A 22,108-nucleotide genomic window follows, 5' to 3' on the forward strand; every position below is an offset into this window, starting at 1 on the left:
AAGGTTATAAGTGTCTAACTACTGGGTGTTGTTATGAACCCCAGCATTCAGGAGAACAGATGTGAATGGAGTGGTGGCCCATGCTCAGCACCAATCCATTTACGTCGAGCACTCAGAAAAACCTGCATATTGCTGCTCTAATGATCAGACACTTATTTTCAGCCTTCAGGAAGCAGCAAGCATATTTGCAGCCTAAAAAAAAACAAACAAAAAAAAACAGGTGTATGGTCATATTTATTGCTATATGTTTTTTATCATTTCATGGCTGGTCAATTTTCCCCAGTTCATTTCCAGACACAGTTTTTTTTGGGGGGGGGGTTAGCACATGGTTTATTAAAAGGCACTGCCATATTTTTATTCAGATTATTCAAATAATCTTTATATCTGTTTTTGATAAAACACAATGTTTTTTTTAATGTGATTTTTATTTTCACTTGTTTTTTGAGGGGTGCTAACTGCTACAAAGATATTTTTTTCTAAATATTTTTTTCTTTGTGTTTTTCAAGTAGTTGACACATAATTTAGTGTCACCTGGGTCAAGGCTAGGTCTTAGCCAGGTGTGATAGTGACATTCTTTTTTTTTTTTTAATTGTTAATTATTAGAGATGAGCGAGTACTGTTCGGATCAGCCGATCCGAACAGCACGCTCCATAGAAATGAATGGATGCACCTGGTACTTCCGCTTTGACGGCAGCCGGCCGCTTAACCCCCCTCGTGCCGGGTACGTCCATTCATTTCTATTCACTTCTAGGACACCTCCTCCAAAGGCTGGTCATACGAAATATTGATTTGGTTTTGATTTCTCTTTTGTTTATTCATAAATAAACTATTAACACTTCTATTTTTGAAAGCATTATTACTTTCCTGCATTTTCCCACACTTTTGCACAATACTGTAGTACAGCAGACAAAGATGTGGTCATGTAACAAGGTATGACCAAAACAGAGTAAACTGTAAGCAAACTGACTCTGTGGCAGAACAACAACAAACTAGAGACCATTGCACAGATGCCCAAGTAGGACATAGAGATATATTGGTGGCTTACACCATGGGTAGGAATGGCATGCTGCCAGCAACATGTATTAATTTATCTATTCTTGTTGGGTAAAGGGTTAAATGGCACTTGCATATTTAAAGTTAGTTGTAAAATCTAAGTTTTCATAGATTAAAAGAAGATATATTTGTCTCTTCCTAAACGTGTTAGTGAAAAACACAATAAACAATGTGAAATGTTGTAGTAAATCCATGTATCATAGAGAAAAAATATCACTTGTGGGGAACCGCTCAGGTACATGCTCGGTAGCAGTGCAGGAATCAGGGACACAGACACTGGGTTGCACACATGTTCAGGCTTTATTCACTTGCAGTGCATTAACTGCCTATGAAAAGGCACAAATAACCAAAACGAAACCCTTCTCGGCTGAGAACTCACTTAAACATAAGGAAACTTTTCCCTGACTATACAGGAGACTGGCTACCAGTCTCCCACCTTGGCAACAAGAATGGGTGGCACAGTAACTGCTCTGTAGATTCAGTTTGGATAGGTCAGCTCTGTCAGTGTGGTGCCACACTCCTAGTCCTCACACACAGACTATTATCAGGGGCCTTGATTAGTCAGCTGACCTCCCTGGTGTGGGCCCTTACCAAACACCCTTTAGCTGCCTGGCTGGGACATACCTGTCTTCCCAGACCACAACCTTCACTCTCTCACACATATCATAGCCATGAAGTACAGAGAGGGGATGTCTTATTTCATATTTCAACTAACATTCACAGGTTACTAAAGCTTTTAGTAACTTTACAAATCCTGTACTAGGGCTGGGCAAGTAATAAAATATATTCAATCAATTTGCCCCCATATGAGCAGGTTTCACTTAGTCTGAACAGCAGTGTTCTCCCTCAAATGGTTATTCAAGGAGAACATACATGACAGAGATCGTACACCTGGAAGCACGGACACTGACAGAAACCATTAGCTTCCTACTAGGTAATAGTAACAGATTTACAGAGGTAGATAAGAACCTGCATGGCATTTTGTCTTCTGTTTACACAGGGATTAAAACGTATTTTTTAAAACCAGATAAAGATGAAAAAGGACTACATACGTCAGTTGTTTCCAGCAATTTGAAAGATAGAATATCACCTACCTGAAGTCCCACTATGTACACCAAAGTTTTATTGGTGATTGGAAACCAGCCAAATATGTGAGCCAATGGCACTCGTGGCACAGAACAATAAAATGGCACGAACAGTGCGAAGACAGGTGATAAACTGTTGAGGCAAATAATTGAAATAAGTCAACAATGACCATTAGAATAATACCACAGAAATATATTTTAGAGTCCTCTGGAGATGCATATAAACAAGAAATTTTCTTCTTTTTTTTTTTCATTTTTTTAATTTAACAAGAACAAAAGGTTGAATACTGACAAGACATGGCAGATATACAGATATCTTGCTTCAGGCAAAGAGTAGAGCCATTTATGAAAATAAAGACACAGTGATAAGAGCAACAAATGCAAAAAAAAATAAAAAAAATTTCTACAGGTTATACAATGTTTATTTATACTCACATCGAGCAGCCAAATATGTACTAAGCCCAACAAATCAACTTCTACAGAGTGCACTAAAGGAAAACCCAAGGCCACATCCATGTTTAAGCGGGCCTTTGGGTGACAAAGTCTTAGTGGGCCTTTTGTCAGTCATGTTAAAGAGGACATTTCACCTCCTGGGGCACCTGTTGTTTAATACACCGCTAGAAAGCCGACAGTGCGCTGAATTCAGCAGCTTTCACGTTCTGTGCACCTGGTGAAGAGCTATCGGTGCCGGTACCTTAGCTTCTTACTGTCAGTAGGGCGTTTCTGACAGTCTGTCAGGAACGCCCTTCCTCACAGCAGCGTCTATAGCGCTGCTGTAGCGTTGCTTACCGCCCAGCGATGCCGCTGAGTGGTGAGGAACGCCCCCCCCCCCCAGTACTCGTCTATGGACGAGTATTATCAGGAGGGGAAGGAGGCATTCCTGACAGATTGTCAGAAACGCCATTCTGACAGTGAAGAGCTACGGTACTGGCACCGATAGCTCTTCAATGGGGGCACAGAAGGGGAAAGCCGATGGTGCACTGAATTCAGCGCACTGTCAGCTTTCTAGCGGTGTATTAAACTGCATGTGCCCCAGATGGTGAAAGGTCCTGTTTAACAAGACTGACAGAAGGCCCACTAAGACAAAGCCTATTGGAGTGGGCGAAACGTGCGTTGGGCGTTGTTTGATGGTGTGGTACGTTATTGCTGCCGGTCATTATGTAATATTGGCTGGGATTTGGCACTATGTACATTCTTACTCATAGAACCCTTTTCTCATTTCTACTACTTCTCATGGTATTTATACCTAGATGTTAGTATAGTTATTATGTGTCCATGAGTGTTTGGTACATGTATTTATTTAGTCTCACCAGCATACTCCACTTTACTAGTTGCACTTTACACAGCATCTCGTTATCCCTGGTACTTAGACTTATGTAGTCCCCCATGTCTTCTATGTATTTATTGTTTGTGTCTATGTATCCATACTTTTATTCAGGATATTAATACAATTATATGTTTTATACAATTGGGTGTGAATGTTTGTTTTATCATGATTGTGGCCCTCCACGCCTGTGATGTATTATTTGCCTATTCTGTATAATTATTAGAACTTTGCAAACGTCTGACTACGGCTGATCCACTGCTCCTGTGTACTGAACTCTGCAAACGTGTGACTATGCCTGATCAACTGCTCCTGTGTACCGAACTCTGCAAACGTGTGACTATGCCTGATCCACTGCTCCTGTGTACTGAACTCTGCAAACGTGTGACTATGCCTGATCAACTGCTCCTGTGTACCGAACTCTGCAAACGTGTGACTATGCCTGATCCACTGCTCCTGTGTACTGAACTCTGCAAACGTGTGACTATGCCTGATCCACTGCTCCTGTGTACCGAACTCTGCAAACGTGTGACTATGCCTGATCCACTGCTCCTGTTTCTCAAGGACGTGGAAAACCTTCCTCAAGAGCAGGCTGCATGAGGAGAGCGCTCATTCAAAGGGAGTCAAATGTCTTCGGAAACTAGTGCTCCTGTGTACCGAACTCTGCAAATGTCTGACCCCAGTTTCTTCTACTCCTGAGGTACTATTCTTACACCTCTTACTATTTAAGTACTGTACCGCTTGCCTCACCAATTGGACTCCAGAACTGATAACTAGTATTGTTACACTCACAAAGGAAAAAAAATGAATAGTTAAAGGGAGTCTGTCAACAGTAAATTGGTTATAAACCTAATCACAGTACCTTATATACGTGATGCAACAGTTTCCAAATATGCCTGTTATTCAGCTGCTTTGGAGAGCCATTTTCATGTAAGCCACAATTTTATTTTTATGCATATGAGGGAAAAGTGCTTTGGCAAGGAATCAAGAGCTGAGACTGAATTCTGGACAAGTTGAGACACACCTCAGAGTACTCATTTGCATATGAATATAGAAATTGCTATGAAAATGGCGCTGCAAAGCTGAATGACAGAGACGTATTTGGAAGCTGTACAATCTCCTCTACATGGTTCTATGGTTAGGTTTAAAACAACATTACAGCTTAAAGACTCCCTTTAAACCCTTGAAGTTAGGCAATTCTTCCTGGATGAGAAAATAAAAGGAAACTCATTGTGTAGCAATAGAGAAATGTCTAGCAGACCAAACCTGTTCCCGTTCTTTAAATTGCTGTAAAGAGGAAAAAGTGAGACAACATAAAGTAACAAGATAGAGGGTAGGTATGTAATTTATAGTATATAGGGCACCACATGCCACACGCTGCTAAAGTGGGTCAAAGATCTCAAAACTAACACTACAAGACTTTTAGCTGACTTAAGCTTCTGCTCTTTAAACCTACACTTCTTATGACTCCCCTCCCCTAATTTATTATATTACATATAATTCAGCCCATTAGTATTAAACTTTTCAGCTTTCACTTCCCACAATCAAGATACAGACGGGCAGCAAGAAAGATGTTCTAACCACATGAACAAAAATGCTGATGATGACACCGCTGAAGACAGGGGAAGCTTGTCTTGAAATCAAAGGGAGGGAACATTTATCTCAAACACTTAGAAGAAAACAGACAAAGAGAACATCAGCTCTGTAAGTATCTTATGGAATAGACTGGTAAGCAGTTAATATCTACATCATACATAGGGGTTGTTACATTTACAATGGATTTATAATAAGGGAAAAGGGAAATTGAAGGTGTCATTTAAAACTCATTTTTTCAGGTCAAAGGCTATATTTACACTTCTAAAAAGAAAAGTGTAATAATTTCATGTGCAAAGATGTGTCAGATAGTGGACAGTGTAGCTATACATCTTTCATCTAATACTCTTTGCAGACTGCAACCTTATTCCTTATTATTGGTACCTTGTGCTGGTTTCACAAATTGTGAAAAATTACATTGTGGAACTCGCCAGAAATTCAACATATTTATATACAGATGTGAAGTGAAGTGAGTTGCGGATTGCACTGAATGAAACCCACAGTGAAAATCCACAACACTTCTGCAAAAACGGTACATGGATTTCACAATCAACTGCATGCCTACAATGCATTGCAGATGTTTAAGAAATGAGTGAGGTTTCCTAAAAACCCAATCACCGACATTGTACTGTACTTTGAGAAATTACTTAATGGATCCCACAACCGATACACGATTTGTGAAACCAGTCTAATACCTGAGGTGATTCCTTGAATCTGTGCTCACCAGGAGATGGTACATTACTAGTTATGGTACATTACAGCATGGTACATTACTAATAATTAGTCAACAACCACAAGAATTTTGCATGTGAACAATTGAGGTATAAACTCATGTTTAATATACACAACTTTCCATATATATATATTTATATATATATTAACAAAAACTATTTCTGTATAAAACAGTGTTGGTGAATGGATTTGTTTGCGGTAGATTTCACCACATAAAACTGCAGGAAATACGCTATACTGTGGCTTTAACATATGCAACCAGACAGTCCTGCAAAGAATAGACCGGCTGGGAATTTGTCCTACAACTAGAATTGTTGCAGGGAACCTTGCACTGTAAATTGACTTCACCAAAATCTTTAACTTTTAAGATTTGATTTCTTTGCACAATGTAGATGTATAATGTCTTCAAAGGCAAATCTTATTGAAGACTAGATTTAGAGTATGAATCTTACACACTACAGACTATAATAATGATACTGAGAGGGCAAAATGACTGGTATGTCTTGATAAGAAACTGCAAATGATAAGACTGCTGAGATACGGGGCAACACGGTGGCTCTGTGGTTAGTACTGCAGCCTTGCAGCGCTGGCATCCTGGGTTCGAATCCCACCAGGAAAGACATCTGCAAGGAGTTTGTATGTTCTCCCCATGTCTGTATGGATTTCCTCCCATTCTACAAAGACATACTGATAGGGGGGGGAAGAAAATGTACTTCTACATAGAAAAAAAAAAAAGACTGCTGAGAAATAGTTACTAAATTACTGTACAACCCCTGGCAGATCACTGCCTGAGCATAATTCTGAAACCAAATGTGTCCGGATGAATGTACAGCTCTAAGAAACCTGAGTGACATCACTGATGAAAGTCCACAATATAGCGTGATGTTCAGGTCTATGTTCAGCCACAAGGAGTGGCTCATTTTCATACAAAATCTGCTGTCTTGCTCAATACACTTAAAGAGGATGTCCCTTTTCAGACCAGTATTGAGAGACTAATGTTATCATTTGTATAATGTAAAGTTCTACAATCTTCCAATATCATTTTTAAATTAATTCCTCACGGTTTTCTAGATCTCTGCTCCCTGTCAATCAATCTGTTTACTTCCAGTAGATAGATCTCAGTCTATGGTCATATGATATACAGTCCATGGTCATGTGATGGACACACAGGTGCACAGCTCGTTACCAAGCAGATGTCTGATTACTGTGCTCTGACTATAGCAAGCTATGCGCCCATCACATGGCCATGGACTGTATGTCACAAGACCATAAACTAGCAAGAATGAATGACAACAAGCAAAGACCTAGGAAACTGCGAGGAACTGATACAGAGAGTATATTCGAAAATTATAACTTTTCATTACACAAACAATAACATTCATCTCTTAATATTGGTCTGAAACTGAACTATCCCTTTAAACCTTTCTCTGCCACCCACGTATTTATACGTCCTCTCACTTTACACCAAGGATGTATCTAACAGTCCTTACGACTAATGCTGATATCTCAGGATCGGTTAGGGCTATGAAGATAAGCACATCTTTTAAATGAATCCAAGATCATCATGATAGTCCTTACAGATCCAGACTGATTTGCTGATGAAAACGCCAGCATTGAGATCCCAATGCAGATCTCAATTCCCAACAGCGTTTTTAACAGTAGATGGCTCCGAATCTGTAAGGGCTATCATGATGACAAAGATTCTCATCTTTAAAATGAATCCAAGCTCATCTTCATAGCCCTAATGAATCCTGAGATATGGGGCTCTAAATTGTCCTCCCCCTTCAGCCTCTGGCAGCACCTTAGAGGTGTGTGTGAAAAGAAGAAAGAGGAAGGAGAGGAGCAGAGCTGCAGACTGCAGAGACTATAATAAATCATCATTGTCGGTGCATAACTTGTATGTGACCCCACGGGGAGGGGTAGCGTTGACTTCGGTCCATGTTATCCCCTCTCCTATCAGTCAGAAAAAATACTATACTTTAGATCTCTGATTGTCACATAGATTGATAATGTAATATCCCTCCTAGCCAAATCACAGGGTTATTCTTATGTAATACCCCTCTGAACATAACCAGGAAGTCTATTGGTGCTGTGACCCAGATGTTTACTATTGTCCAGGTCACAGTGCCAAAAGAGTTGCACCAAACACTTACACACAACTCATAACTAAGTCATCAAAAAATCTTAAATATAACCATGTCCATACCTGATCTTGATAAAGAGTAAAATACATATTTCTAGCAATATTTGTTGCAATAGCGATTTATCACTAGAGGTGAACATGTAAGTTTCTACAATTTTTATAGGGGGATAGAAAATTATTTTCTTAAGTAAGCTCCTATTTGATTTACATGCACATAATTGGTTGGTACAATTCTGCGATTTTGGCATTTCTTTAACACCTGCACCTGTAAATATATGTGTGTGGTATATATATGAGTTCCTTATATCTTGCAGGGTTTTTTTTTTTTAGAAAGTACATTTTGTTTGCAGAAAGGAATTGCTTGACCATGCAATTTAGTGGCAAATTTTAATTTTTGTACAATTTTTGCTTGTAATCTCTGTTTGATGCAAAGCTGCATGAAGGTGGTATTGTTTATATGAAATATTAAGTCATGTCTTTATATACAGTATACAGTATGCTGTGCAATCTCAAAAAAAGTTAGATTTTGGTGTCACAGCTTGCAATGTGCAGTATAAATTTTTAACATATTAGTGAATAACAGCAAAATAGTTCTTGTCTTCTGTATGTGTTTTTGAGAGTACGAGCTCTTGTTGTAGTTGGTGTTTGTGGTATATATATATTGTTTAAACCTTGACCTACTATTTTAAATGTGTTCTGTGTGTGAGTGTACAATTTAATAAGAGTTTTAGGTGCAAACATAGGTTTTAGTGCATTTTTTTTTTTTAAAATTTGTGTTTGTCACAAAGTTACATGAAGTTGGGCGTGGTTATCGATAACACTTTGAGACACATATAATCTTCAGGTTGTCTACTTTCAAAAATAAATAGGGTTTAGGGGTGCACTTGTTTTTTCCACGTTGTGTAATCCATACATTTTATAGGATGATACTTTTTTTTAACATTTCCAGCCTCAAAGCAGATTTTTGTTCCTTCCAGTTCTGGTGATTTTATGAAGATATGTGCATACAGGTGTAGGCCTTACTGATATGAATAAACTCTGCACATTCAATGAACTGAGAAAAAACCCATTTAGACCATACTGCACGTTTTTGATGAAAAGACACCAAAAAGTGAACTTCATCATGTGTAATCTTCACCCACACCTTTAGCTGCAAAAACTAGTCATAGACATTTGACATTTTAGAAAACTCTATAACCCAAATGAGTTATGTCTGAGCATGTGCCTTAAGTTTCCATTTCTATTTCTTTGATTTTGTTAAACCACAAACACTATTACCATGTTTACTTATGTCTGTAACAAACCAATTTTCAAATACTGAAAAAGTAATGGAAGTCATTATAATATGTAAGAGAAGTACAATGGTTTATGTGGGCAAGATTTATGACCAGTCAAAGAAAATGGTTTATGTTAAGCTATTACCACATCAAATGATTCGGAAACCCGTCAGACCCCATTACAGTATATGGGATCCGAGGGTAACCGTTTTTTTTAACCAAAATAGGTTTCCATTCAGGGGGGTTCCCAAGCAAACCCCCAAACAGAAACCCGAATTCAGGTGTGAACCTAGCGTCAGTTGTTCTCCACACAATGTAAAGAGCACACGACTCTACACAGTGAACAGAGAGCAGATGATTGTTGTTTATATTAATGACCCATCCTAATGATTAAACAACGCACTCTGCTTATTATATCATCACAGTTATTTACTACCTTGGAACGTATTACTGGCTGATAATGGGGTCTTCTTGTAATTGATATTCATGATTGCATGACTCAAAAGAAGGCTCTGTACACTGTCTGGAGGCCAGTTGATCAGAACAAGGCCCAATTATTGAATACATACTGATATTATTTGAATGACCTATCCTAAGGATAAGTCATTAATTGGAAACTATTCTCTGCAGATACTGGGGTCTTACTTTGCATAAACTTTGTTATGATTAGGCAACTCAAAATCAGAGAGCTCCATATTCTGTACGGAGACCAGCTGATCAGTGTATTGGGTGTTGGCCTTCCACTAATCTTATATTCACAAAAACAAGTAGACAAAACACCGAGCAACAAAATAGTGTAGATCCGTATAAATATATGATTGAGGATATATTTGAATAAATCAGACCAGCTGGCCTCTCACCTTATGTTGTTGTGGTGATGTCACAACAACAGCAGCATTGGTAAATAGGCCAGACACAGGCGAGAGTGGCAGCGGATTCCATCAGCATCACCGGAGGATCAGGCGTGTAAATGGAGGAAGTTGAGGTGTATTACCCAAACACAGGGGGAAGATGGACCGCACTCTCTGGTTGAAGGATGAAGGCCAGGCAGACGTGATAACCGTAACTTTTATTGTACAAAAGTTACGGTTATTACATCCGCCTGGCCTTAATCCTTCGGCCAGAGAGCGCGGTCCATCTTCCCTCTGTGTCTGGGTAATATACCTCAACTTCCTCCACTAATCTTATATTATAATCCTATCTAAAGGGTAAATTATTAATGGAGATCAGTAGTTTTATTTTTTTTTTAACTGAATTGGAGGAACTTTACTGCTTCTGACTGACCATGTCTGTCAGCCATTTATAAAGGAATCAAAGTCAGAGCAGGAGTTGGAGTCAAACCGTGGAAAGATAGAAGTCTACTGACTCCATAGCTCTGTTCCTATGGACAAGTATACCACTATACACTCACCGGCCACTTTATTAGGTACACCTGTCCAACTGCTCGTTAACACTTAATTTCTAATCAGCCAATCACATGGCGGCAACTCAGTGCATTTAGGCATGTAGACATGGTCAAGACAATCTCCTGCAGTTCAAACCGAGCATCAGTATGGGGAAGAAAGGTGATTTGAGTGCCTTTGAACATGGCATGGTTGTTGGTGCCAGAAGGGCTGGTCTGAGTATTTCAGAAACTGCTGATCTACTGGGATTTTCACGCACAACCATCTCTAGGGTTTACAGAGAATGGTCCGAAAAAGAAAAAACATCCAGTGAGCGGCAGTTCCGTGAGCGGAAATGCGTTGTTGATGCCAGAGGTCAGAGGAGAATGGCCAGACTGGTTCGAGCTGATAGAAAGGCAACAGTGACTCAAATAGCCACCCGTTACAACCAAGGTAGCCAGAAGAGCATCTCTGAACGCACAGTACGTCGAACTTTGAGGCAGATGGGCTACAGCAGCAGAAGACCACACCGGGTGCCACTCCTTTCAGCTAAGAACAGGAAACTGAGGCTACAATTTGCACAAGCTCATCAAAATTGGACAATTGAAGATTGGAAAAACGTTGCCTGGTCTGATGAGTCTCGATTTCTGCTGCGACACTCGGATGGTAGGGTCAGAATTTGGCGTCAACAACATGAAAGCATGGATCCATCCTGCCTTGTATCAACGGTTCAGGCTGGTGATGGTGGTGGTGTCATGGTGTGGGGAATATTTTCTTGGCACTCTTTGGGCCCCTTGGTACCAATTGAGCATCGTTGCAACGCCAAAGCCTACCTGAGTATTGTTGCTGACCATGTCCATCCCTTTATGACCACAATGTACCCAACATCTGATGGCTACTTTCAGCAGGATAATGCGCCATGTCATAAAGCTGGAATCATCTCAGACTGGTTTCTTGAACATGACAATGAGTTCACTGTACTCCAATGGCCTCCACAGTCACCAGATCTCAATCCAATAGAGCATCTTTGGGATGTGGTGGAACGGGAGATTCGCATCATGGATGTGCTGCCGACAAATCTGCGGCAACTGTGTGATGCCATCATGTCAATATGGACCAAAATCTCTGAGGAATGCTTCCAGCACCTTGTTGAATCTATGCCACGAAGAATTGAGGCAGTTCTGAAGGCAAAAGAGGGTCCAACCCGTTACTAGCATGGTGTACCTAATAAAGTGGCCGGTGAGTGTATGCCTCAATAGTGCTTCACCTTTGTTATGCCGTGTTATACCAACAAATAACTACAACACACATGTTCATGTAAAAACTAAATTAGACATGGTTCAGGAGGAAATCTTGGTCTCATTTAAGAGACTGCTGTATCACTATAAAATTCACAGTTTCTGCAAGAAATGCTGAGTGAGAAGTAAACCAACAGGAAACAGAAAGCTTTGGGCCTATATCTCCAAGTGATCATGTCTCAGCATAAAAGATATCTGGTTTAGTTGTATTCTAAACGTTAAACTTGACTTTTATATAGATATTCTGGTGGGTCTCCTTTAACATACCACAATAATGGTAGTACAGATAGGAATATGTAATGTTGTTTTACACAGAGCAGTACTGTAATGTCACTTCTCTTTTAGCTAATGTCATCACCAATTTCCTTCCTAAGACTTGGCCATTGTAACATTACTTCTGCAAGTGTCCTGGAAACAGCGCTATAAGACACTTAATAATGTAGATTTATTACGTGATGTTTTTCTCTCTGTAGCACTGCTTTCTTCTGGTTCCAAAATGGCACTGATGGAGGAACGCATGACCAGACCCATCCATAACTATACTCCACTGAATAACACTAGGCATAGCACTGCACATGCACTTGTTTCTTGCGCCATGTACAATGTTATTCAACAAAGGCTACTAAGAGTGACAGCAGAAGGCAGTGCTAGGCTACAGAAGACAATGGGGCTGACAATATAATAAGGATATATTGCTTAGGCTACGTTGACATCTGCGCCAGAGTTTCTGCTGGAGAATCTGTTGCAGTGTTCCTGAAAATTTACGTCAGAAAAAAAGTCAATGGAGTCCACTGGGCTCCGGGTGTAACTGCTGTTTAACAGAGATGCATCATTCGTGTGAACCTAGCGTAAGTGGCTATGGCTATGTTCACCATTGCGCTGGAGTCCCATTTGGAGACTCGGTTGTGGTGTCCACCGAAAATCAGTGTAGGAAAGAATTCTGCACATAGGACTTTTTTCGCGACCGGTTTCAGTTTAAAAAGGAAGGACATCTGACAAACCCCATTATGTCATCGATGGGGTCCACTGGGCTTCGAGTGTAGTCACTATTTTAGTTTCAAAGATATTTATTGAATGACAATAATAATAAGGAAAAACAGTAGCAAGTTAAACATTTCTAAGTGAGAATGGAGTATTCAGAGCATCGTACATAAACATGATAGCTTATCAGAAATAAGGATTGTAGTAATAGAATATGAATAATTATATAATGGTAATTAACCAATAACGAACAGAAAAAGGGATGGACAGCGCTATAATGCAAGGGTCAAGGTGGAGGTGGTCCCTGCTAAGGGGGTAAAACGTAACACTCAACCATACCATGAAGATGGAGACAATAAGACAGGCCTGAGATATTAGACCTATTAACCCAAGGTATCTGAAATAGTTAATTTTTTCATACAGCATCATTGTGTCAACACGCTCAATAACTTTTGACAGTTGGGCGCAATATGAATTATCACTGCCATTAGAATGTACTGGAGTAATTTAGGAACTGAATAGTTATACCCATGAACCTCAGAACATGAGCAATGTAGCTCCAGGACGAGCTATCAAAAAAGAGTTTTCAATATCTAAGGCCAATAGGGAGATAGGCTTGAGACATTGACCCATTAAATAATTCTACATAGTTTTCTTACTTTATTCGAAGCCTGACTACCAGGGATGAAACCTACTTGGTCAGAATGTAACAAGGACAGGATGGAGGAAAAAAGCTTAATATCTAAACTTAAAAGCAAAATGGTTCTATAGTTAGCAGGGGTAGTAGTATCTTTGTCTGGTTTGAGTATAAACTGTTATGGACACACTAAGTATGTCCTGGGAAAACTTACCGCCTTGCAGGATGTGATAAAACATTTGCAAGAGATTTGGTGAGAGGAGGGATTTAAACTTTTTATAGTAGAGAGATGAGAAGCCAATGGATCCAGGGGATTTCCCATTCTTAAGAGCATCCATGGCGGTATCTAATTACTCCTTAGTTACATCTGTGCTTTTAAGAAGATGGCTTGATTTGCAGTTACAGCAGGGCAGTAGAGAGAACATTGGAAGAAGCCAAACTTAGGGGGATGGAGTATAATTTCTGATAAAACCAATGAATTGGTGTGTAAATAAAATTAAGATTGGGAGCGAGTCTGCCACCAGACTCTCGCATTTGATATATTGTGTTTAGCTTCTGACGGCCCTAAGTTTAGAGGCTTGTAGTTTATCAGGCTTGTTTTATTTCACTTGGGTCCTATGTATAGCTTTTTCTTATGAGTCTTACGAGTTAGGACAGAGTTCAGTTTAAGTTTAACATCCCTAATATACGTAGTCAGGTAGCTAGAGGGGTGGAGCACATTAGTAAATTCCAATGTTACCAGTTTGTATTCCAAGTCAGCATGAACTTTAGACCTCTGTATCCAAAACCTTATTGTATGCAAAGAACTCTATAAGAACATTCAAGATTCATTGTTTAATGCCAGGGTCCGTGTGAAGGATATCACCTTACAAAGCCGCTAGGTACACCTGCGATCAACTTTCTTACTTTCCACCCATGCCCCAAGAGTGTGCCTGGGTTTATAAGATAATATGAAACGAGCTTTATAAAATTTATATATTTATTAACCCGAGTGGGTGGGTACTAGCCATATACAGAAATACACATCAGTGGATGATAAGCAAATACAGATCAAAGCACAATACAATACATAAAATAAAATGGGAATAAAGATGGAAAAGAAAGTATACCAAAATGAGTTCACTGAAGCCTGACTCCTAGGCCTCAGGTCGCATGCTTAAGTAAGGAAGCCTCAGTCTGCTCACATGCCTTTCAGGATCAGAACTCCCTTTGTCCCCTCAGGTGAGACCATTTAACTCTCCCAGCTCTTCCCCGATTCTTTCCTGAGTGATGTCATGGGAAGGGGGGGTCCAACCCTCCATCCTTGAAACCAAATAACCATGAATTATCTTATTTCCTCGCCAGATGACCGTAGAGTCAGGCGAGGAGTATGGGGGAAATTTGTGGCGAGACCCCCATCGTGTAGACACCAAGGATGACACCACAATCCCCTTTGGGTAATGAGTTCCGTGTCTGGACCTTTTCCCTGTACGGCAACAGGCTGCTACTGCTACCATAATGCTTTAGGCCTGTATGATAGTGCCCCAGACGTCTGGGGCATTATCATACAGGCCCAAAGCCTTATGGTAGCAGTAGCAGCCTGTTGCCGTACAGGCCCAAAGCCTGTGCTAGCAGTAACAGGCTATTACTACTACCACAGGCTTTGGACCACGTGACATCTGGGATTTTACCATATAGGCCTGAAACCAGCTAGGATTAACATCAGATCCCGGAAAGGTGAGTAAAACTTTATTATTTTCTCTCACGTCCCCTGGGACTCCGATTATTATACTCGGGGGTCTGAAAAGACCCCCGATTATAATAATAGCGGCAGTGGGATCGCGGCTGGGGCTCGGGCCTACTCACTGCCGGCCTCCGTGACCTATAGTATAAGGTGACACGGGGGTCGGCAGTGAGCAGGCCCGGGGACAAACATTAAGATAAGATAATCCTTTAATAGTCCCACAATGGGGAAATTTCAGTGATACAGTTTCATTGATGGTACAGTAGTATATAACAAGAGAGAGACACATACAAGTTCATGGCAGATAGAGAAATCCTAGGAATCATAGCAACTAAAAAAGAAAGAAACAAAGACACACTGCAGGATCATTTAGTTCTCTGTGTGAAGTGATGTTAATAATACAGCCTACTGTGGTTGTAGGACATGTTAAGTTCTCATACTTACCGACCTCGCGCTGCTGCTCCCATTACCGCCATTGCTCATCTTCTGCCGCCACTGCTCATCTTCTCCCGTGGCTGCTCCTGCGTCTCAGCGTAGGGGGCGTGATGCCGCCTGTGCTGAGACGCAGTAAGACGTCATCGAAACACGCCGGGTGCGGGCCTGAGCTAACAAGGCCACGTAACCACTCTTTTAGTGGTCTGCCTCTCCATTGTTCTGGTCCCCCGACGGACCTTAAGAATGGATACTTGACACTGGTGTACACCTAGAATTACTGTCCTGTTTCTGGCACATTTGAAGAAGTAATATTAAAGTGGCCAAACTTGTTATGAGGATAGACTAAACTAAAAATGAGAATACTGTACAATTCCATATCCCTTTACAGTCATGTTTTTACAGTTATTTCCAAATTATACAGTAGGATGAAAGATTAAGGTTATTTTTATTGTAATCAGTTGTGAGATTAGTATAATAACCATGATCTGTGAATTATATTAGGAGCATAAAGGGAAGACTGCAGTGGTCAAATGCACATGTATGGCAGAGACTTATGGCGATAACCAGAGTGGTGCTGCTGAAGTGATGGGGATTTAAGACTTAGTATATTTCATCCCCTGCTTTTGGCTAAAGTTTTGTATATCTTGAACAACCCCAAACTTCTGGAACAAAAAGGAGATTTCCTGTATTAAAGTTTTTATAAGATATACTAATGCTGGTAACTTCTGAAAGGATTCATGCACTGACTCATTTTAGAAACCATAACATTTCAGACAATACACATGTGTGGTCCTTCCTCTGACCTCTTCTGATTTGCAGAGAAGGATGAATATTTCTACTCATCAAAAAAGATCCTCTAGGAGATTTTGATTATTATTATTATTAGTTTAATAAGTGTATACAGGTCTGGCAAAATGAGGGCTTCCGTACTCGGTCTGGCCCAGCCACATGCACCATGCACTAATTGCCATGCCACACCTGTACTTACTATAGGGAACAGGAAGCACAAGTGCAATAAATAAAAGTATAGGTGTTGTCCAGGAAATCACAGCAATTACATTGTATGAATTGCTGAGCCACATCTGTACTTGCTATTCTCTCAAATTCTCTTTGGCAGAACCATGTACAGGCAACCTGAGCGTAAAGACACCAACTTAGATTTTTAAGTGATTTTGTAACCGAAATTAGGTGTGGATCATTGAGAGTGAAAACCCATAAAGGACAGATGATACTTCTCCTTTTCTCAAGCCATTTCTTGGCTCCAAAAACCACAGAAACAAAACCTGGACATGTAACCTTACCCTAATGAAAGCCCTGGAATCGGTATGTGACACAATGGATCCACTGACATTAACTTGTTTAAAGGAGTATTTCTGTTTCAGCAAACAAATATTCTTTTTTATACAATGAAAAAGTTATACAATTGTCCATTCCTCCGATTTTAAGATCCCTGCTTGCTGTCTTTTCATGGAAACCTTCATTGTTTACTTGCAGTGGATATAAATCATGGGATGAACATGCAGATGCAGGCTGTATTATAGAGATATGTCTTGTAATAGGCTGAGAATTGCATGAGTAAGACAGAGCATAATTCTGTGGAACTACACAGTGAAGGCTCCTATTATGAACCTACTTATTTTATAGTTTAATACATATTTTTTATATTTTACCAACCATAGGCATTTTCGAGTGATTATAAATTGCAATCCATAAAACAATGAAAATTGCTGAAACTACTTTTTTTTATTGTTGAAGTTCAATAATCTTATATTTGTTTTCCAGACTTGTCTAGAATCAACATAGACATGGATAAGAATACGAGCAATGATACGTGTGACCTCTATTACCACCACAACACAGCAAGAATCTGGCTACCGATATTTTACAGTGTGATTTTCTTGGTGGGATTGCTTGGAAACGTCCTGGCTTTGTTTGTCATCCACAAAAACAGACGGAAACTTAACTCTACCACACTCTATTCAAGAAACCTGGTTGTTTCAGATATTTGCTTTGCCATTGTCTCACCTTTCAGGATTGTATACTATGCTAAGGGTTTCAACTGGACCTTAGGAGAAGCACTTTGTCGAATAACAGCACTATTTCTGTACATCAATACGTATGCCGGCGTAAACTTCATGACTTGTTTGAGCATTGACCGTTTCTTTGCAGTGGTGCATCCGCATCGTTACAACAGAATGCGGAGGGTGAAGTTTGCCAAAATCATCTGTATTTTTGTTTGGTTGCTGGTCTTCTTCCAAACATTCCCACTGCTTCTACAGGAAATGTCTCATTTGGAGCCATCTGGGAAAACAACGTGTATGGAATACCCAAACTTTGAAAGGATAGAACATTTGCCATATATGCTTCTTGGTGCATGTTTCATTGGATACTATATTCCTCTGGTAATCATGCTGTTTTGTTATTCTCAAATAAGTATTAAACTCTGCCAGACTACAAAAAGGAATCCATTATCTGAAAAAACTGGGACCAACAGAAAGGCTACTAACACAATCATTTTAGTGATTGTGGTGTTCTTCATTTGCTTCACGCCATACCATGTGGCTATAACCCAGCATATGATCAGAAAATTCATTTATAAGCCAGACTGCGAAGAACAGAAACTATTTCAAGTCGTCCTTCACATTACTGTCTCTTTGATGAACTTAAACTGTTGCCTAGATCCCCTCATATACTTCTGTGCATGCAAAGGATACAAGAATCAGATTATGAAAATATTAAAACGGCAGGCAAGCATTAGCTCTTCCAGTGCCACAAGGCCGGCAGGTGACGAATACTCACGCGACCACATAGAGACTCAAAATATACCATTAAACCAAAAAGCCAGCCTACATGCCAATATAAAATAAATTGGGACAAAAAAAGAACTAATGTTGGGGTCCTTCCTAATACACAATAAATGGAAGGAAATGTATTTTTGGATTATTGTACACTCTGGCCAAGAAAAGCTGCAAAACACACAACATGAGACCATTTTTAGAAGGCTTACTTGTTATGGTACGCACTTTAACAAAGGACACAGCTTCTGCCATAGAATAACTGGATTGTAAATTTATTGAAAATAAGAATGCCAGTTCAGCCAGGGGGTGGACATGATAATATACACCATAGGAACCAATTAGATTACTCTAAGAGATGGAATAAAAACACTTCTAGACAACCATAAATCAACCTGTGGAAAAATTCCAGATACGGTTCCAGTGTTTCATCCAGTCCATGAGTTGAAATAATGTATACTGTGCTTATACTGTAAAAATTAGGTGTTGCTATTGTCGAATTAGGGTTGTTTGGCCCACCATCCATCTATACATGGTCTGTGCATGTCCATTCAGGACATTTCATCTTAAAATCTAATAAAACAATCTATATTTGTGAAACATCCCATAAAATAGCCTCTTGGGCCCATTATTATGTATCACAGCCTGAGCCCACCAGTAGATTTTCTGGAACTTTGGTGGACTAGTCTGTCCTTGGTCCTACACCTTTGGCATGTCTATTAAAATAAATATTGTTATGCATTTATACTATCGATTTGTGAAACTACTTGAGAATACAGGGCATATACTACAATAGTATAGAATTTGTGCAAATCCATCACATCACCAGGAAGCCAAAGCATGCTGGTAAAAAGATTTATAAGATGATCGATCATAACCGCTACTGACTTTGGCTAATCATACAACCATAGATATGGGCTGCATAGATTCAAGTCTCTGTTTGGAATACATCTATTCTGGTTACATAAGATAGCAGCAAGATGATGATATTGATAAGGTCAAAGCTGTGTTTATGAGTAATTGACCAACAATCCTGGGTAACTGTCGTCATCCTAATTAATTAGGCTGAGTCCCAGGCGGTGAAGAAGTCACACCACTCTATGTGTTGGTATTCGTTCTTCTCTCAACCAAGAAGGAAATACTGAGGCACTTTTATTAAAACAACATGGGGTTCAATAGTAGCAGAGAAAGGAAGAGAGATAACAACAACGTACGTTTCATATTCATTCCTGATTGGTATGGTACATCTCAATCAAACAGTAAAAGTTTACGCAGCACCATATATAGCCATTTACTCCCAGTCCTGCGTGGTAACCTTGGGGAGCTGTCTTCTGGCAGCAAGCCAAGCACTTGTTTTTCTTGCACCCCACCTAGATGCAGGCGCCATCTTATCATATAACATTATACCAGTTCAAGCATAAGCAACTATATCTAGCATTCACCTTTAAAGAATAACAACATTTTTCATACATTACATGATTATAACCTTCACAATATATCATGAGTTCTCACCCAGTGAAACAGCAGTGTTGATATTTTAATGTACATATATATCATATTTTGTACAGGATAAAAAAAAAGTATAATTTTACATTATAGTTTGCCTTTAATATTTCGTAATTCTTCATATTTTATCATTTAAACAAACCAAATTTGTGTTCTGAAAACTGCACAACAGGAACCTCACCAGTTAAGACCGGTGTCTTACATTTAAAAGCCCTCTGATGAGGAGGTGAAAAATATTTTTTAAAAACTATACATTTCTACTAGATACTGGGTTTATTTGACTGACAAAATATTCAACATGGTTTTGTAAATAGTAGTCAGAAAAAAGAAAAAAACTGTAAGGGTATGTTCGCCCGACAAAAAAGGTGGCGGAAACCTTTTCCGCCTTGTGAACTTTCCACGCACTAGCCACGACGGGATGACGATGCTGCATCGGCATTCTGTGGCGGCATCCTGCACCTGTTTAGGCCCATTCATTCGGGCGTGTCTTGAGTTGCGGATACTGGGGCTGACTCAGCCGTGGAATCCATAGCAAGATATGTCATGTTGCTTCTTTTTTCTGCCACTAGCTATTGGAAAAAGAAAAGCAAGCAGCTCTCATTGAAGTCAAAGGGAACCATTTTTGCAGGCAGATTTTGAGGCCTATTCCATGTCAAAATTCACCTGCAAAAAGCTCCATGTGAACATACCCTGAAAATTGCAAAACTGCAAATATTGTATATACGTCTACAATGTATAAGCATATCTTGTATACAGCAGTAGTAAAACATGTACACAAATAGAGGGAGTGTTTGTCAAGGCTAAATGTGACATGTTTCACTGTATTGCATTCTCAATAAAGACATGTTTATTTTACTTTTAAAGGAGCTCTAAGTTACTCCCATTAAAAAAAATATATATTTATATTCTCTGATTTCCTGGTGACGTTCGGTTTCGGCATTTCCGGAGATGGGAGGCAACCAGTACTACTCTCTCCCCCCGTTCCCCTCATACTCACCAACGCTGATTTCCTTATCTTCTGCTGGCTGTTGCTTCCTTAACAAGAGAGCCGAAACCAGCACCTGTGCAATAGAACGCCGGCAGAAGCAAGAAGAAGCAGCGTACTATTATGCATACGCGGTGTTATGACCCGGTCTCAGCAGTCTCGGCCTGTTAGGTTCAGGCGCAGAGTGTCCGGACGGCATTCAGCGCGTGAACCACCTGATGCACGGCAGGGGAATGTTCACACCAGACATGCAGTTTCTGCTCTGGCACTCGGGCGTGGATCACGTGGTGAGTGGCCTGATGGATCAGTGCCTGGTGTGTCTTGGCCTCGGAAGGGGTTAAGTTCTCTGCAGTGCTGAATACTTTACAGGCCATGGGCGAGGCCTTCTCCTTACTATATAAGGTTGTTGCACATGCTATCTGATGCCGGTCTTAAACGTCTGTTCCTGTTCTCAGTGAATGTCTGTTGTCTGAAGCTGCTACCATCTGCATCCTGGCCCATCCAGTTTCTCGCTCCTGTTCACACAGGACTGTTCGCTAAGTATTGAGCTTATCCAGACATAGTGTTCCGGGCGCAGCGAGCCCTAGGTATTTTTTCTGTTTGGAAGTTTGGAATTTTGGTAGAGGTTTTTTGTGTGTGATCCTAAGTTCTGTTTTTCCCTATCCCTTGCTTAGTTCAGTTATTCTGTGTTTCACGTTTATTCTATTCCTATGCTTTTGTGTTCTCATGTTCACCGTTAGTCCGCGTCTGGACATCCGTGGGGGGCTTGTTCTGTATCTGCCTCTCCTTCGTAAACGTGAAGCTAGACAGGGGCTCTATTTCCCTTGGTAGGTTAGCTACTTCTCCGGCTGTGCTCGTGCCCATTCAGGCAAGTTAGTCGGGCCCACGGCTACTTCTAGTTGTGCGAGGCAGGGTGTAGGAGGAGCCACACTAGAAGTCGAAACTGCTCATACTTCCGATTTTGTTTTCTTTTGGTGTGTTTTTCCTGTACTGTACTGAGAAGTTATCAGTCAGGGGCCAGTCCATGGTCAAGGATCCCGAGAGCATAACACGCAGCTTCTGCCGGTGTTCTATTGTGCAGGATCCCAGGTGTGGACAGAAGAGGGGACAGCAGTACCTCATCTCCAGGACGAGAATACGGGTAAGTATGATGGGGTGG

General features: G+C 40.3%; 2 protein-coding genes across 2 annotated transcripts in view; one reads left to right on the top strand and one right to left on the bottom strand.

The window, feature by feature from the left end:
* UBAC2 (UBA domain containing 2) overlaps positions 1-22,108 on the bottom strand; it is a 111,060-nt gene that overhangs the window by 42,029 nt on the left and 46,923 nt on the right. The window contains exon 6 of the mRNA XM_075265365.1: positions 2,148-2,271. Within this exon, the coding sequence (XP_075121466.1) occupies positions 2,148-2,271 (124 nt within the window). The remainder of the gene's footprint in view (positions 1-2,147; positions 2,272-22,108) is intronic.
* Positions 5,144-18,882, top strand: GPR183 (G protein-coupled receptor 183). Its single transcript, XM_075265362.1, has 2 exons — positions 5,144-5,166; positions 17,446-18,882. Exon 2 carries the CDS (start codon positions 17,469-17,471, stop codon positions 18,528-18,530), a length of 1,062 nt encoding a protein of 353 aa, XP_075121463.1. The 5' UTR covers positions 5,144-5,166; positions 17,446-17,468; the 3' UTR covers positions 18,531-18,882.

Source organism: Leptodactylus fuscus, chromosome 2, assembly GCF_031893055.1.
Source record: "Leptodactylus fuscus isolate aLepFus1 chromosome 2, aLepFus1.hap2, whole genome shotgun sequence".
Taxonomy (NCBI): Eukaryota; Metazoa; Chordata; class Amphibia; order Anura; family Leptodactylidae; genus Leptodactylus; species Leptodactylus fuscus.

Bases quoted from the DNA above. Each gene is read 5' to 3' on its own strand.
- GPR183 (XM_075265362.1), top strand. From the start codon at position 17,469: ATGGATAAGAATACGAGCAATGATACGTGTGACCTCTATTACCACCAC.